The sequence below is a fragment of the Populus trichocarpa genome, chromosome 13 (genome assembly GCF_000002775.5).
Source record: "Populus trichocarpa isolate Nisqually-1 chromosome 13, P.trichocarpa_v4.1, whole genome shotgun sequence".
Lineage (NCBI taxonomy): Eukaryota > Viridiplantae > Streptophyta > Magnoliopsida > Malpighiales > Salicaceae > Populus > Populus trichocarpa.
In genome coordinates, this window is record NC_037297.2 from 2,738,820 (window position 1) to 2,757,200 (window position 18,381).

The following is an 18,381-nucleotide window of genomic DNA, read 5'->3' on the forward strand; positions in this document are numbered from 1 at the left end:
TTCAAATGTGGATAGAATAATTTGTCTGGCTGTTGAACACGCAAGAGAAACTTTCCATTTTACTGTTGTGCTACTGTTTTTCCATTTATGACAGTATTTACAATTCAATATCGATGATCTGATCTTGATTAGAGCATTGAAACCTTTAATTTAAAACCACCAACCATGATTGAGCTTCAAGCTCCTGACTCTCAGTCTTGAAAGAAACAAAATAAAAAATAGTCCATGTTTTTCAAAACCAAGAGACTCCCTAGTACTGTTCTTGAAAGGCTAGACATCGAATCTGTATTCGTGTTTTTCATGTAATAAAAGCATAGCCTAAGGGAGAGAGGAAAGGATAAATTCAAGTGTGATTAAGATTGTTAGTATAAGTAATAAGTAGATCGATCCCTTAGAGAAAGAGAGAGAGAAAGAACATTAAAAAGTAGAAGGTGATTCTCAGGTTCCTAACAAACTAGATGGAATATACCACGGGAGTAACCTCAAAGGCAAGTAAAGGATTTCTCAAAGTTTTTTTCAACCTTTTCATGAGAAGTTTGTTTATTTTCTAAACTCAAACAAGTCTTCACGCGTTAACGTACCATCCACAAGTCTTGATTATCAGCGTGGTTGCAATTGCTTTTCAAATAACTTTTTATGCTGAAATGCATGTCAATGATTTTTTTTATTTTTTAAAAATTATTTTTGACATCAACACATCAAAACGATCCAAAACATACAAAACATATTAAATTTTTTTAAAAAAAAATTAAATTTTTTGGGAACACGGTTTGCACCGCGTTCCCAAACGGTTTTACTTTTGCATGATGTGATTGTGAACCACTATAATCATCGAGCCTTTGTTTTCAAAAAGACAAGACTTAAACAAGTCTTCGTCAATTCTAAAACGATTACGTTTGGAAATGTAATTGTAGTTGTTTTTTAAAATATTTTTTATATTAAAATGCATTAAAATGATATTTTTTTTTATTTTTTAAAAATTATTTTTAAGATCAGCGCATCAAAACAATTTAAAATATAAAAAGATTAACTTTTAATAAAAAAATTAAATATTTTAAAAACACGAGTTAAACCATGTTTCTAAAAGCTATCAGAGCAGACAGAAAGCAGAAACTTTATGTGATGATTCGAAGAAACTCATACAATATTCCAAAAGCAGAAAGGAAAAAACGTAAAAAGTCTTGACGCGTTCTTGAAGTCCTGGTCTTAAGGATGGAGGTTAAGGAGTAACCTTTCAAGGATGTTACTTGCAACTCATGCTTGATATATTTTGTTGTTTCTCCATTCACACATGTATTCTCCTTCGTTGCCATAATTTGTGGAATCTTGTTGAGCACGCAACGAAAGTTGCTTCGAAAAGGACTCACGAGTCACATTAATTGACATGGAATATCTTGTAGGAATGTGTGACACGGAGAGTAGAGTTTTTAAAATCAGAGATGATAGGTTTTGATTGGATCACGGGTCAATTAAATAACATAAAAAATAAAGTATATTGGAATAAAAGATTTAGATTTTACTATTAAATATGACATTGATTAATTCATATTAGAGTATTGATTTAAAATAATAATTATATCATTGGTTATTGCTTATGCTATTAATACGTACTTTTATAAATAATAATTCTTGTATTCCTATTTTGAATGGTCAAAATTTTTTAGATTGGAAAGACAAAATTGCAGCTCAACTTACATCTTTAGAGATTTATATTTTAGATTCCTTCCTTGTCCATTTAATACTCAACTTTTTCCATAAAGAATATGGAACATATATATATATATATATATATATATATATAGATTATTGGTCGGTTAATAAACTTTTAACTGTGTGTTTACAAGAAGAGGAGAGGTTAAAGCATGAAAATGAAGAGATTGCTAACTTTGTCACTCATGAAGTCAAAAAGAGGCAAAATAAGAAGGATAAAGGTGTAGTGGAAGAAGAAAGGAAAAGTGTCATAAAAAGGACCTAAACATGTGAGACATAGCAACACAGTACTTACATGCTTTTTTGGTAAAACAAAATGAGACACATAAAGAAAGATTACTAGAAATACAAGAGTACTTGATCACTTATAAATAAATGTAATAAATGTAAACTTTTTTTTATGTTCCTTTCTTTTTTAGAAACTTGATTTCAATTTCTAGGTTGGTACATTTTGGATATTTATTTAATTTTATTGGTTTAGAACTTTTTATTTTCAAAAATTCAATTTTAGTAATAAAACAATCCTAACTTATAATTTTTCTCAATTAAAACTATATTGCTAGTATTTAATATTTGAGTTAGTTATAACTTAGGCCATGTAATTTATTGAAAATAATAAATTAATTTTTATAGTATAAAAATAATTAAATAGTACTATGAACAATAATATTGATCATACAAGTAATTGTTTTTTTTTTCCTTTCAAAGTTTCCTTTTTATATATAAAAATTGATTATTTGTTACAAATTATTTGACTAGGTTTATTTACAAATAATTATTAGTATGCATTTACGATATCAACATGATATATTGAGATGAATTAATTTTTTTATTTGTTGATCAAATATAAAACGTATCCCTTAATATTATAGATGTGATATTTCCTCACTAAATAAATGTGTTGAAGGTCTCACAATAAAACTTCCCCTCTTTCATAAGCAAAAAAACGTTATTAACTTGAATAGAATAAAAAACAGAAAAAGAAAGGATGATTGCCATTATAGAAGTCAAAATATTTTAATTGTATATCCGATTCCAAATTAGGGATTAGATGTTTTGTTCAAGGGAAGATCCATACGTTAAAATTTAATATTTATCCAATTAAGTTTTAGATTTAGGAAAATAGAACAAAGATATTCTAAGATTGAAGAATGATAATCTTTTTTATATAATATGAGACTTGATACGACTTCTATAGATCGAAACAATCAATTAATGAACGTTTAAATAATATTTTGCAACATAAAACAAAATCTTGTTTAAAGTCATTAATCACATCCGTCTTGTTTATGAATTACAATATCATTTCTTAAAATTCCAATTTCTGCATGTATATAATTATGCAGATCATGCATCCGTCTAATCCATTTGAGAACTATATCATTTTGTATGTGGAATCGTATCATTAATTTAGCACTGATATGTGAAAAAATAAACAAAAGGAAGCAGAGTAGAATTCTGCAGATATGTATTTTAAAGTGAAATCACTTTTCTTGATTACATCTTTCTTATTCTCACGTGTATATATAGGTTTACACAAATTTGTATTCTAAACAAATATTTGAGTATTTGAAGGGGAATAAACTAGAGATTACAAATTTGAATTTCAAGCTAGCTAGTATCCTGTAGAGTCTTTGAAATACTCTTCTCATCTGATGGCAATCCTAATCCTGCGGCAATTGTGAAGATATTCTCTCCTGATCTATTGGTAGTAGCTGTCAATACTCTAACACCCCACCTTAAACTGTTGGGGAGAATACACACAGACAGGTTGCTTCTTAGAAGTGTAAAACGAGTGGCAGAGTGACCTTTTGTAAAAAGGTCTGCAATCTGATCTTTTGTGGAAATGTGTTTAACTTGAATATCACGATTAATCACCTTCTCCCTGATAAAATGATAATCAATCTCTATGTGTTTCATTCGTGCATGGAAAACAGGATTAGAAGCCAAGGCAATTGCACCTATGTTGTCACACCATAAATTCGGTGTTGTAGGCAACGTGATTTTCAAATCATGGAAAATCATACGAAGCCAATACAATTCAGCAGTTGCATGAGCCACGCTTCTGTATTCAGCCTCAGTGCTGGATCTAGAGACAACCCCTTGCTTTTAACTACTCCAGGAAATGAGATTTGTGCCTAAGAATACTCCATAACCAGTGGTGCTGCGTCTGTCATCTGGATCTCCTGCCCAATCAGAATCACAATAAGCATTTAGTTTGATATCTCCTGGAACATAATAAAGACCAATATCGATAGTGCCCTTCAGATATCGTAGTACACGCTTCACAGCTTTCCAGTGGACATCACGAGGACAATGCATAAATTGGCATAACTGATTTACTGAATACGCAATATCTGGTCTTGTGATGGTGCAATATTGAAGAGCACCTATAACTCTTCTATAGTCAGTGGGATCAGGTAATATATTACCAGTAACAAATGACAGCTTTGGTCCTGAAGAAGACGGACAGTTCAAAGGTTTCGCACCAATCATATATGTGCTGTGCAGTAAATCAGTGATGTATGTAGCCTGTCGCAGGTGTAAGCCTTCTTGATTTCGGAGTGCTTGAATTCCAAGGAAGTAGCTCAATTCACCCAAATCTTTAACTTGAAACTCTGTTTTTAGTTTATCAATAAAGTGATGAATTGTTTGGGTATTAGAACCTTTGACAATAATATCATCAACATACACTAATACAAACATGCGAATAGTGGCAGTAGTGTATGTAAATAAGGAATAATCCATTTTCGATTATGAAAATCCATACTCAACCAGTTGCTGTGAGAGTCGTTGAAACCAAGCTCTAGGGGCTTGTTTAAGGCCATAGAGTGATTTATGCAGGCGGCATACATGCTCTGGAAAATTATCATCTTCATAGCCTTTTGGTTGTTCCATATATACTTCTTCATCCAAAATGCCATGCAGAAAGGCATTGGAAACATCCAACTGCTTAACATTCCATTTTAAAAAGACAGCAAGAGCCAAAACTAACCGTATGGTAGTAGGTTTAACTACTGGAGAGAGTGTCATAGTAATCAATTCCAAAAATTTGATCAAACCTCTTAGCGACAAGCCTCGCCTTGTAGCGTTCGATACGACCATCAGGATTTCTTTTAATCTTATAAACCCACTTGTTACGAACAACACGTTTGTTTAATGGCCTTGGACAAAGAGACCATGTCCTATTAGCCATCAATGCATCAAATTCACAGCCCATTGCTGCCCGCCATTCTGGTTTAGTCACTGCCTTTGTAAAATATATAGGTTCAGATTCAATCATAATACTGGAGAATACACACAGAGGGTGGCGTGTAATAAGGAATGTTTTGAAACCAAGAAATTCTTTGGCTTTGAGTTTACCTGTCTTAGATCGGGTAAGAATTTCTCTATGTGGTATAGGAATATTTGTATGAGAATCATCAGGTGGCAGAAGAGAAGGTATAGGTGCAATTTCTGTTGTAGGATTACTTGGATGGGAATCATTTGTTGGCAGAGGAGAGGTTACAGGTGTAGTGGCTGTTGCAGGAGACAAAGAGTTTGGTGTAGCAGGTGTTGGTAATGGTGAGTTTGTTGGTAGCACTGTCGAGAATTCTGGACATGAAGCAATGGGAAGAATATTGAAGTCTTAATTAATTGATGGTAAAGAAAAGAATAGAGGTTGAGAAGACATACCGATAGATTTACTGGTCGTGGGGCTGGTAGCGGAAGAACATGTGTTTAAGTTAGGAAATGTGTTTTCATCAAAAACTACATGTCTCGAAATAAAAACTTGACCCGTGCTATATTCTAAGCAACGATACCCTTTTTGTTGATTGGAATATCCTATGAAAATACACTGTTTACTTTGAAAAGCCAATTTATGTTTTTCATATGGTCTGAGATAAGGATAACAGGCACACCCAAAGGTTCGAAGTTCAGAATAGCTAGGCATAGTTTTATGAAGGATAAAGTATGGTGGTAGCATTTTAAGAACTTTGGTAGGTAGGCGATTTATCAAGTAAACTGATGTCAGGAAGGCATCTACCCAGTAACAATTAGGAAGACCTGCTTTGGCTAAAAGAGTTAACCCCATTTCTTGAATATGTCTATGTTTACGTTCGGCTACACCATTTTGTGGGGATGTATAAGGACATGTCAATCTATGAAAGATGCCATTATTTTCTAAAAATATTTTAAACTCTTTGGATAGATATTCTCCGCCATTATCAGATTGCAATTGTTGAATGGAACAAGAAAATAAATTTTCAACAAGAGTTTTATACTTTTGAAAAATTGAAAGAACATCACTTTTGAAACGCATGGGATACATCCATATAAAACGACTAAAGTCATCAATAAACAAAACATAATAGCGACAACCCCCAACTAAAGTGATAGGAGATACCCAGACATCAGTGTGAATTAAAGCTAAAGGTCGGGTGGATTGTCTGGTGGAATCGGGAAAAGGTAATCTTTTTGCTTTTCCTAGTTGACAAGGGCAACAAATACTAGACTTGTGTGTTGGTTTCTTTATTTGCAGGAAAGCAGATAAAAATTCTAGTATATGATTGGCAGGGTGTCCTAGGCGATCATGCCATTAATTACTGGTGGCTTTTGTTCCTAACTTGGAGGTTAGACAGCAGAATTTATTGATGAAATTCTTGTTTCCATTTATTGGATAGAGTCCATCCTCAACCAGCCCGTGGAGCAGTAGTCTGTCGGTTTTGTTCTCCTTCACACAAAAATCCATTCCAGTCAGAATAAAATAACAATCATTATCAAGACAAAGTTGGTTAATGGATAATAGATTGGTTGCAGCTTGAGGACAGTGAAATACTTTATTTAACTGAAAAGAATTATGATTTGTGTGTAGAGTAGAGAATCCAGTGTGTTTTATGATCAAACCTGAACCATTGCCTACTTCGACAGTGTCATAATCATCATACGGTTGAAGGGTTGTCAAGTTTGCTGCATTGACAGTAATGTGAGCATTGACACCACTGTCAGCATACCAAGTTTGCTGCTCAAAGGTGTTATTTGCTTCAGCAGCCATGGCTGCTAACTCAGAAGATGGCCTCCTGCCTTGGAAAGAGAAGTTAAAGCGCTGAAAGCAATCCAAAGCAATATGATTATGCTTATCACAGATCTGACATTTCGGTCGTTCATGTGGGGGCTCCCCTATCATGATTTAAAATGATTTTTAGGAGGACTACGAGGCTGTGCTGATACAACAAATTGTTGAGATCTTGGAACAATACCTGCAGGCTTTCTTTTGGGATAATTAGTGTGTTTGGCAGCAAATGCAAAATTTTGATTTTGCATCAAAATAGGTGCTTCAACTAGTGTCTTAAAACTTAAAAGTTCAGATTGAAAATCATCAAGAGATAATTTCTTGTCCCTACAAGCAAAATTGTAAGACGTAATGAATGGAGTATAGGTGGCACGAAGACCACCAAGTAAAAAAGTGATGAATGCCTGATCATCCACAGGTTGGCCTGCGGTAGCAAGATGATCAGCCAATTGCTTAGCATCTTCAAGGAATGTAGAGCATGATCGATTTCCTTGAACAATAGTTTGAAGTTGTCTCTTAAGAAGAGCAATACGAGATCTTGATGTAGCTGAAAAACGAGTCTGAAGAGAATCCCAAACTTGCTTGGAAGTTTTCAGATTAAAGATAGTAGATACTAGCTTTTCAAAAATAAAGGCTAGCAACCAGCTTAAAACACAATTGTCTTTTCTGAACCAAATTCTGTAAGCCGGATTAGGAGAGTTATCTGAAAGAAGTTTGGATGGTGCTTCTTCAGAACCATCAATCATACCATTCAGATCATGACTTCGAAGAAAAACTTGAAATTGAACACTCCATGTCAAATAATTGTGTCCTTCAAGTTTGTTGCTTACGGGTTGTGAGATTGACTGAATATATTGTGTAGATGGAGAGGAAAAATGTGTGGTATTAGAGGAAGTCATGGAAACTGTTTGAATATAGTAGGAATGACGAGAATAAGGAAGATTTTTTTGTGTGGAAACGGTTGGAACAAATGAGGCGTTTGCCTATTGCTCTGATACCATGAAAAAATAAACAAAAGAAAGCAGAGTAGAATTCTGTAGATATGTATTTTAAAGTGAAATCACTTTTCTTGATTACATCTTTCTTATTCTCACGTGTATATATAGGTTTACACATATTTGTATTCTAAACAAATATTTGAGTATTTGAAGGGGAATAAACTAGAGATTACAAATTTGAATTTCAAGCTAGCTAGTATCCTGCAGAGTCTTTGAAATACTCTTCTCATCTGATGGCAATCCTGATCATGCGGCAACTGTGAAGATATTCTCTCCTGATCTGTTGGTAGTAGTTGTCAATACTCTAATAACATGTAGGTTGGAGATAATGTTTGTTCAAATTGCCAGCATCATTCTCATAAATTCCTCATAATTAACCTGACCATCTCCATCCAAGTCAGCTACTTGAATCATCAGCTCTAACTCTTTATCTGTCACCTGCTCCCCTAAATTAATCATTACATGCCTCAACTGCATGACAAAAATGGAAACATAGAAAATCTTAAGACACACTGGAAGAGATTATTAGATGTTGATCATTATCATTATTATCACTAAAGTTATGTCGTCATACGGTAGGGTTATTGGTTTTGACAATATCAGTTATCGTTATAGCAATCTTGGACATATTAATTTTTTAATTGGCACAAGGCACGACAAATTCATTAAGGAATTGACAACTCTAAATTTAAAGGGAATTGATTATCATATTAATGTTAAGGAGTCTAATCCTCTGTATTGTCCAGTGTTTGAAGCAATTGAGTACAACTGTACAACAAGGAGGCCTTTAATCTTATGCTGAATGGAGAAGTTGATGATACAGAGTTCATATCTGATAGTTTGGAAAGCATGGGTACTGTTGACACAGGTACCAATATTGATGGAACAAAAGCCCTAGCTCCTGACGACTTCACTTCCACTTTCTATAAGAAAACATCGCATCTAATAGGGGCTGACATTTTTTATATGGTGCTTGAATTTTTTTTCAAATCAGGAAATTACCAAATGACATTAACTCTCTCATGCAGCCTTAATTTTAAAATCAAAGCAACCTATTAGACTTTCAGAGTATAGGTCAGTTAGTTTAGTGCATGGCATGTACAAAATTGTTGGTAAACTGCATCCAACATATTAGTGCTAATCAAATAGCTTATATCTCTGGCAGACGAATCTTAGATGGTTTTATAATAGCTAATGAAGTTGTACACAATGTTAAGAAAAATGGGCAACATGGTTTTGTTATGAAAGTGGACTTTCATAAGGCTTTTAATGTGGTTGTCTGGGAGTATCTAGAGGAAATGAAGTCATATATGAGTTTTAGAAAGAGGTAGATCTCTCTAATACACAACTTCATTGCGGAATCTAAATTAAAATACTTATTAATGGTTCACCAAGCATGAAGTTTGGAGTAGAACATGGATTATATTAAGGCGATCCATTGTCATCTTTTTTTTTTTACATAGTTGTGAAACGATTATCAATTCTATCCAAGAAAGCTTGCACTCCTAGATTATTTAAAAGGAATAAGTTATTGAAATAACATGTATCTGAGTCATTTGCAATATGTTAATGATACCTTAGTGTTTATTCCTATTAACTTCATTTTGATAACTTATGCTGAAAGGGTTTTGAGGTGGTTTGAATTGGTTTCAGGTCTAAAGGTATACTTTCATAAAAGTTTCCTAGTTGGCATCAACCTAGATGATGAGTTTACAATATGATAACAAATACGATATACTGCAAATGGGACACATTTCCTATTCAATACTTAGGACTTTTTTGGGGGGTAATCCGAAAATACTCTCTATTTAAAAACCTGTAATAAACAGCTTCTGTACAGGACCAGGACTATGGAAAGGAAGATTACTGAGCATGATAAGAAGAGTTTGTCTTATTAAAACTGTGTTGTACTCTATATTTTTGTATTACATGTCAATCTTTCTTATGCTAAAGAAATTTGTTAGAGTTATTAATTCGATCAAGAAGAGGTTCTTATGGTCTAGGGATCCTGGTGTAAAATAAATATATAAGGTTGCTTCAGGTGATTGTAAGGGGAAAAAATAAAGGGGTCTGGGTGTTGGCTTACTAGAAGGCAAAAACAAGGCACTACTATTTAAATGGCTTTAACATCTAGAAGATAACAATCATAAAGGTTAGCAATAACTTATCAGTAAAAAATATCAGGCTGCTTTTGTCAATGGACTCTTAATCTTTAAAGTACCCTTTCAGAAACATGGCACTCCATATACTCTATTATCAACTTAGACTCTTAAACGATAGAGGCTTTGAATAATATATGCTAGTTTCAGGTTGGAAATGGTAGCAACATTCATTTCTGGACAAACAAGTGGTTCGCAAGTGGGATGTTAAGACAACTATTTTCCTTGTCAATAGTATCATCTTCCTACTTGATAGATATGAAGGATTATGCTATGGATCAGTGGCACTAGAGGCTTAATTGGAAGAGATGATTATTAACATCAGAAGGGGAGCAATTATATAATCTTAATCAATTGTTAGCAGGGGTTATATTGCAATCCATCAGAACTGATAAAAAAATATAGGAAGGTGACATAAAAGGGTTTATACTGTCAAGTTTGGCAGTAATTTAATCTACAAGATTCTATTATCAGGAAGTTTCTCATTCACTCCACTTTTGAGAAAAGGATTTGCCTCACCAAGGATAGAAATATTCATATGGATATTGCTCAAAGACAGAGTATGTATTAGGGCTTTTTAGCACGCTAACATTTACTACCTCCCAACCAGACAGTCTGTCCTTTTATAAAGAAAAAACAGAGCATGTTAATCATATTTTCCTTCATTACTACCACACTTAGAGATTATAACAACGCTTTCTAAGTTGGTCTGATACCTTTGGGTGTATGCCGAATACAATAAAACAAGTGATCTGGCAATGAAGTGATATGGTCAAAGGTAAGTTCCAGCAAAGCGCTTTCACGATGTTATCATATGGAATTTTATGGGGTATTTGGATTGCTAGAAACAAATTGATCTTCGAGGATAATAAGCCTGATTGGAATACATTGTTTCAACTTATCTTTCATCATCTCGCACTTCGGTTAAAAAGCTGGAACAATAATTTTTTATATCCAGAGAATGATTTGATTAGAGGCCTTAAGGGTATTTTGGAATGGTCTAATAAGTGATGCGTTCTTATTTGTAAGAGCTTATTCGTTGTTATCTCCTATGTAACTTCCCTTTATATTCTCATCTTTAACTTTCATTATAACATAGTCTTAATAGTATTATGGTTTTTCTTCATTATTATATAAAAAAATACCCAATCTTTTACCCTATTGTCTCTCTTCTAAAATAACTTAATGCATAATTAGTTAGATTGGGATTAAAATACTTCTGAAGCAATACTATCTCATGGAGGAATTCACTTTTAATGTGTGTGATTTTGATTAAGAAACGAAATAATAAATTGATCACGTAGTCTAACATCTACTTATTATTTTTTATTTTTTATTTCCACTGAAAGATATATGAAAATCAAACCTCATTAGGTGAAATGTAACCATCTTGATCCTTGTCGAATACTTTGAAGGCCTCTTTCAGTTCATCATCAGCATCATTTTCCTACAAACGTATAACGTTTTTAATTATCAAAACATGTGAAGTGCTTTCCATCGACATGACAAGTTTGACAAATTGACCACTATATATAACTTATATACTAAAATGCGTTGGATTTTCACTATACATTTATTACTGCAAAATTTTATTTTATTTTTTTTCAGTTTGATCCTCAAACTTTGTTTTTGGACGATCAAGTCCTATTTAAGGAGCGATTGATTTCAAATTCTTATGAAAGGGTGAGATTGGAAGGTGGAGAACCGAAATGAAAAATATGACAAACATAGGTGACGTACTATAAGTTTTGAAAACATTCACTTTGGTCCTCCAATTTAAACAATCACACAAATTATACAATTGTGGTTCCTTAAAATTTTTCCAATTTTATTTTGGTACAAAAGTTTTTTTTTGTTATTTTTTTATCCTTGATTGAGAGAGGAGAGAGGGAGGGGTCGTCGGATTCCAACGGTGTTTTTGTGTCAAATTGTTCCATTGATGCAGGGAGTACATATTAGATGTTTTGTACCTTCAAAGTTTGTGAAAAAATAGATATGAGCTCGTGTTGATTTTTTGTTTCGGGTTGAGTTTGGTTTTTTGGGCTGTTTTTTGAGGTCATGAATGAGTTTGTCATGATTTCTAAGGTGTTTTAGGTCAAAAACGGGTTGCAAAAGAGGTTTTTAGGTAAAAAAAACGTAGGTCTTGATTTTCTAGCAACCATAGTGGCCGAAATTTGGGCAAAACACGCGACACATTGTATGCCTCAGTAGGCAACGCGTCTTTTGTTACTAGCATCTTTACCAGACCCAAGCGCCTAGATCTGACAACCATGCCAGACCCACACGCCTGGGTCTGCCATGGTTACCGTGAAATTATAACTTTAAAAAATACAATTGAAAAGAGATAAAGTGACGTGACTGGTTAAAAAACTAAAAAAAAATAGACAAAACTTCTTCTTTTTTATTTTATTCAGAGGGCCTCTTTAAATAATATTGATTTTTTTGTCATGCATTTAATTTTCAGAGAGGTTTTTCTGTTCATCTATGACTTTGTTTTTATCTTTTATATAAATAAACTATATTTTTGAAAAAAAAATTATTTTTGAATGATATTTTTTATTATGTGTAGCCTTACATATTATTATTTTTTCTTTTTTTTATTCAATCAATTTAATGTACTATTTTTCAAGATTAAATATATTGATCTACATATGTCTCTTTATTTTTTCAAGTTTTGTTTTTAGGTGTTATTAATGATTATTTATTTATTTATTTATTAACGCATATAACTCTTAGTTTATTTGATTACATGTATACATAAACTTTTTGATTTGTTATATTTTTTTAACTATAAAAATATATTAAAAAAACTTGGATATATATTTTTTTATAAAAAATAAAAATATTTCACCCGTGAGCATAATGCTTACCTTAATTTTCCTTGCCATTAGATTCCAGAACTCCCCAAATTCTATGGTTCCATTACCATCGACATCAACCTCTCTGATCATATGACGTAACTCTTCTTCTGTGGCGCCATGGTCAAGAGATTTGATTACAGTGGCCAGTTCCTCAAAGGTAATGCGCCCTAACAAATATTAATCATCAAGACGTCAGTAGAGTGTGTATATATATATATATATATAATCGGAGTATATATAACAAATCCAAAGAAAAAGAAAAGGAGATGGAGGGCATAGCAGAACAGTATAGACAAGTGAGTTTGATATGTACCATCTCCATCCTTGTCAGATAGACAAAAGGCTTCTTGGAACTCAGCAATCTGCTTCTCTGTAAACACATCCACCATGCTTGTTTTTTTCTATGGAACTAGACAACTCTTGGTTTTTGAAGTTAGAAGTTAGAACACACACACACACACACAAACACAATTTATGTAATGGATGCTTAGACTACACAAAGCTACTTAACGAGAGGCTCCTTTTATATATGCAAACTCTGAAAGCTAATTGGCACAGCTTCCCTATTGTTTGTGCCATGTAAAGAAAAAGATTTTAGTATTAGTCAAAAGACGACTCATAATAGTGGGCAGAATTTCCACCCTTGCGCCCACGCATCTTCTGCAACTTGGTTTTCAAAGTTTTGATCAAAATCAAAGCTCAAAAGTCTTCTACGGTGCAGAAAACAATCGTGAATAGCGGGTAAACATTTTGTTGACCGTTGATTATTTCGAGTGATTTCGTAAACCACTAGTGCATATCTTTAGAGCAAATCTTATATGTGAAGAATTTCCTGTAGAAATACTGTATTTAACATTATCTGTGTACACATAGGTGGATACACATTGGATGATTATTGGTTAATTTAATACCTCAAGAACTGTACTTTGGAGAACTTTGTGCAAGTGTTAGAAAGAATAATATTATTTTGCTTATTTGAAAGAAAAAAAAAAATACAGCTAGCTAAGACATTATAATACAAACCTCAAGCAAACTAGGTCTTAAGCGATCTTAATATTAAATGAAAGTGAATCGATCTCTCTTAGATACCGGGAGGGTTATTGATGGCAGCAACCAGAGCACGTCTTGTTTGTTTTCTGAGTTTTCTCACGTAAAAGATTGAAGGAAATTGCCAAGGGACAAAAAAAATCTGTATTACTATATTATTACTTAAATTTCAGGTCAGTTAACTTAATTTTATTATTTTTATTAAAATAATAGTATTTTTATTATTATTATTAACTCAGTCGGATTTATTAAATTAATCAAACCATTAAAAGCTTGAGTTAGTCAAATTCATGTTAATATTTTTTCTGTTCAACTAAAAATTTATTTGGAATTATAATTTTTCTAGTCAATCCACCGATAATCCAAGGTTTAACATCTATGAATGACACGAACTTTCAATTTTTTTTTATTTTTTTTTATTGAAATGCCAAAACCTCTCCCCTCTTTCCTTTGAAATAAACAGAACGCAAAACCCACAACCCCCGATTGTTTATGCCCAAACCCACAACACCAAATCCAATCATTTCCACCATCGGCGGCCCACCTGAAGTCGCCGCCTGAAAAACCCCTTTCTAAGCCTCCTCACCCACCAAAAAAATTCCTCCGGCGAAGCATAGCCATAACAAAAGAATAAAGGACTCGAGAAATTAAATATATGCTCACCCCTACAAACAACGTAAGCCGCAAAAAAAGAAAAAAAACCACCTTCCATGTTTAAACTCCAAGCCAATTCTAATATCAAATATTGGATTGGCTGTTTTTTTCCTCCTTTCTTTCTTGTTTTTGACTGATTTTACTCTGAATCTTAAGCTTGTTTTGAGAGAGATTTATATGTTCTTTAGTTTTTGCTTTGTTGATACTTTTACTCCGAACCATAAATGAGGGGCACGACGAATCCATCATTGAATCAAATCCACAGTATATATAGAAAGGCGAAGGATGGGTTATTTATGTTAATTTGTTTTTCAATTTTATATATATATATATATATATAAAAAAAAAATAAAAATTAGCTGGTGTAATTAATTAATACTCCATGCTTTATTGTTAGGATTTGACAATCTATGAAATTGGAAAGTAAGAAAGAGTAGCCGAAGCTATGGACCAGTTAATACAATTTATCTTGGCTTTTTAGACCTTGACTTACGTTGTGCTAGCTTGACCCTATAGTTTTAATTAAGCATTCCAAAAAAAAAAAAAAAAGTGAATACGATCATTGAGAATAAAATCATTTTTATCTTTATTTAATAAACTTTTTATTTTAAATTATTTTTATATGATATCACAGTTTTTTTATCAAACAATTAGAAGTTTAAATCCAATTTTTATTTGATCCCAGGAGATTTAGCTATTCTTTGTTGGTTTATGATTTTGAAAAAAAGAAAATAAAAACACATCAGTTTTATGTTTTTTTTCTTTCAAATTAATTTTTGATAATATGAACACAAAACAGGAATGATAGCACCAAACCACCTTAGTTTCCTAAGAAAATTAATTAACATAACCACATTGGTCTCTGATATTATCACCATTTACTAGTTCCTACACTCGTAGACGAGAGAAAAGACTGAGGTTGTGACCTCATGAAGATGTGCTGTTTATGGGAATAAACTATTCTTTAACGCAACATGCTTCTGAATCTAATAGTTTAAATTGGTATGAAAAATTTTAATATATGATTTATATTATTTTTTAACATATTTTTTCAAGTATTATATTTTAATTTAAAACTTGCTCACATTCACACTACTTTGTGCTATTAATTAGATGAAAGAATGATGATAGTAAAATTTAAACTCATGAAGAATTATCTCAACTCAATAACTTAAATTGTTAGGTGAAGTGAAGTGTTAAGATATGATTTATATTATCCATGACAATCTTTAACTTCATATCACCTCTCTCTTCGATTGGACCTACTCTTGGCTAGCATTTTGGTGCTTTTTATTTTTTTATTAATATAGGTATCCAGACCAGCTTGCACGCAACTCGATTAATTTCATGGGCCCTGAAGTTAACGACTATGTAAACCTCCAGTAACTCTGAGGTTTGTGAGACTCGAACTGGTAACCTCTAGAGAGCAAATCTAGAATCTAACCAGTTGAGTTACATCCTCTTATGTCTTTTGATGCCCCTTTATTAGTTGTACTAATGTTGGTAAATATCCATGCTTGATTACGTTTGTAATGATAAATTTAGCATGCCATGTAACACAATTTTTCTTGTCATTGGCTGCTTGCTAGCTAGATGACCTATCAGCAATTGCTGGTATCTTCTCAAAATATAGATTATTGCCGAGTCAGATATTCCTCTTCTGTTCTCTGGTGGAGAAAGTTCAAACCTACAGACAAATTGCCTTCCCGGGCCGGCCTTAACCCAATGCCATACACGAAAAACAACACTCCAGGCATAAACAACAAACAATCAATATCCTTTTTCTCTCCTCTTCATTATGTATAGAAACTATCACTTCTCATTTCCTTTTGCCATTCTTGCATTTCAATCTCCATTTCGATTCGAAAACGTCACAAAACCTGACACTGCTCAAGAAATCGCATGGAGCTGCCCTCTAACTTGTTGCCCGATGAGGCTAGCCCGGTATGGATGAACAAGGGAGACAATGCATGGCAGCTCACAGCAGCTACACTGGTGGGCCTTCAAAGCATACCAGGCCTTGTGATTCTATACGGCAGCATAGTAAAAAGGAAATGGGCCATAAACTCAGCATTCATGGTCTTTTATGCTTTTGCAATGGTACTTGTTTGTTGGGTAGGGTGGGGTTTCCGCATGTCATTTGGTGAAAAACTTGTGTTTTTCCTAGGAAAACCTGCGGTTGCTTTGGATGAGAAGTTCTTGCTAGGGCAAGCATTTTTAGGCTACTTTCCAACAGCTACAATGGTGTTCTTTCAAGGCGTATTCGCGTGCATCACGTTGATTTTGATCGCTGGTTGTCTATTAGGAAGGATGAATTTCCGCGCTTGGATCATGTTTGTGCCCTTGTGGCTAACATTTTCTTACACCATCACTGCATTTAGTATATGGTGCCCCGACGGATGGTTGGCTAAACTTGGGGTAATTGATTTTTCAGGAGGGTATGTTATTCATCTCTCCGCCGGTGTTGCCGGCTTCACCGCAGCATATTGGGTAAGCCTAAGTGCAAAATTAGCACAGATTTCGCTTGATTTATTGAAATGTTAACATAAGCTAGCTAGCAATACTGTTAAGATCACTGAGTTGTAGTGGTCGAGTGTTTGGTTACTAGCTTCCATGATCAGTTAACCCCACAAGAAACATTAGAAATCAAGAAACCAATAGCTTTCAATTTCAAGACTAAAAACTAACAATCTGCAAATCTTGTCTGAACTGCTCCAGGTGGGTCCAAGAATAGACAAGGACAGAGAGATGTTCCCACCAAACAATATAATTCTGATGCTTGCAGGGGCAGGCTTGCTTTGGATGGGGTGGAGCGGATTCAACGGTGGAGGTCCCTTTGCTGTCAGTACAATTTCATCTCTAGCAGTCCTTAACACCCATGTGTGCACAGCCACTAGTTTGCTTACATGGCTACTTCTCGACACTTGCTTCTTTGGAAATCCCTCTGTGATTGGCGCTGTACAAGGCATGATCACCGGTCTTGTTTGCATCACTCCTGCTGCAGGTCATTTTACTTTATTTCCGGTCATATATGCACCTTCATTTTTAGAGAAGAACACAATAGTCCTTTGAGAATTTCCCATGACAAAATCATACTTATCTGAACAGGAGTTGTGCAATGCTGGGCAGCGATTCTGATGGGAATTGTATCAGGAAGTGTTCCATGGTACACAATGATGGTTCTACACAAGAAGGTGAAGTTCTTAAGACTAGTTGACGATCCCATCGCCATATTCCACACGCATGCCATTGCCGGAGGTCTAGGAGGCATCCTCACCGGCTTCTTCGCCGTGCCTAAATTATGCCGCCTTTTTTACATGGTGCCCGATTGGGAAAAATACATCGGCTTAGGATATGGACTCCAAAATGGTCAAACTTCTGCCGGACTCCGACAAATGGGAATTCAACTAGGAGGCATTCTTTTTGTTACATTTATAAACATTTCCACTACTAGCATGATTTGTTGGTTTGTTGGGCTATTTGTTCCACTAAGATTGTCTGATGATGAACTGCAAATCGGTGATGATGCCATACATGGAGAGGAAGCTTTTGCACTGTGGAATGATGAGGAGACATTTCAGAATACCAAGACCAACTCAGCTTTTGAATCCGAAGATTCATCCTATATGAAATCAAGGTCTTTCGGTGATGTTCAAATGGTATGATGGATTTTTTCAAGCCCAGCGGCGGGGCTTTGGATCCATGTTTGTACCCTCTTCTTTATATATAAATATTCTCTCATGGATGGCTTGTTATTTTTCTTTAATTTACAGCATTATAATTGTTTGATCTATGAAAATAATTACAGTTTTTTGCTTTTTTTTTTTCTCGTTGATGACATGGGAACATTTTTCGGCCGAAATTCAGAAAATAAATTGTTTTAACAAATAAAGGAAACC

At 33.9% G+C, this 18,381-nt stretch overlaps 2 protein-coding genes across 3 annotated transcripts; one reads left to right on the top strand and one right to left on the bottom strand.

Annotated features, from left to right (window-relative positions):
- Positions 1-7,808: 7,808 nt before the first annotated feature.
- LOC7474604 (calmodulin-like protein 11) lies at positions 7,809-13,315 on the bottom strand. 2 transcript variants are annotated; one of them, XM_002319602.4, is made up of 4 exons: positions 13,095-13,296; positions 12,791-12,948; positions 11,287-11,367; positions 7,809-8,232 (listed from the first exon to the last, which is right to left on the bottom strand). In XM_002319602.4, exons 1-4 carry the CDS (start codon positions 13,168-13,170, stop codon positions 8,098-8,100), a joined length of 450 nt encoding a protein of 149 aa, XP_002319638.3. In that variant the 5' UTR covers positions 13,171-13,296; the 3' UTR covers positions 7,809-8,097. The 2 variants fall into 2 exon arrangements, with proteins under 2 accessions (XP_002319638.3, XP_024439179.1); XM_024583411.2 differs by lacking the exon at positions 11,287-11,367 and having other exon boundaries at positions 13,095-13,315.
- A 3,069-nt stretch (positions 13,316-16,384) lies between these two features.
- LOC112323222 (ammonium transporter 2 member 4) lies at positions 16,385-18,301 on the top strand. The gene is made up of 3 exons (XM_002319020.4): positions 16,385-16,972; positions 17,201-17,486; positions 17,591-18,301. The coding sequence occupies exons 1-3, from the start codon at positions 16,385-16,387 to the stop codon at positions 18,145-18,147; spliced, it is 1,431 nt and encodes a 476-aa protein (XP_002319056.3). The 3' UTR covers positions 18,148-18,301.
- The last annotated feature ends 80 nt before the right edge of the window (positions 18,302-18,381 follow it).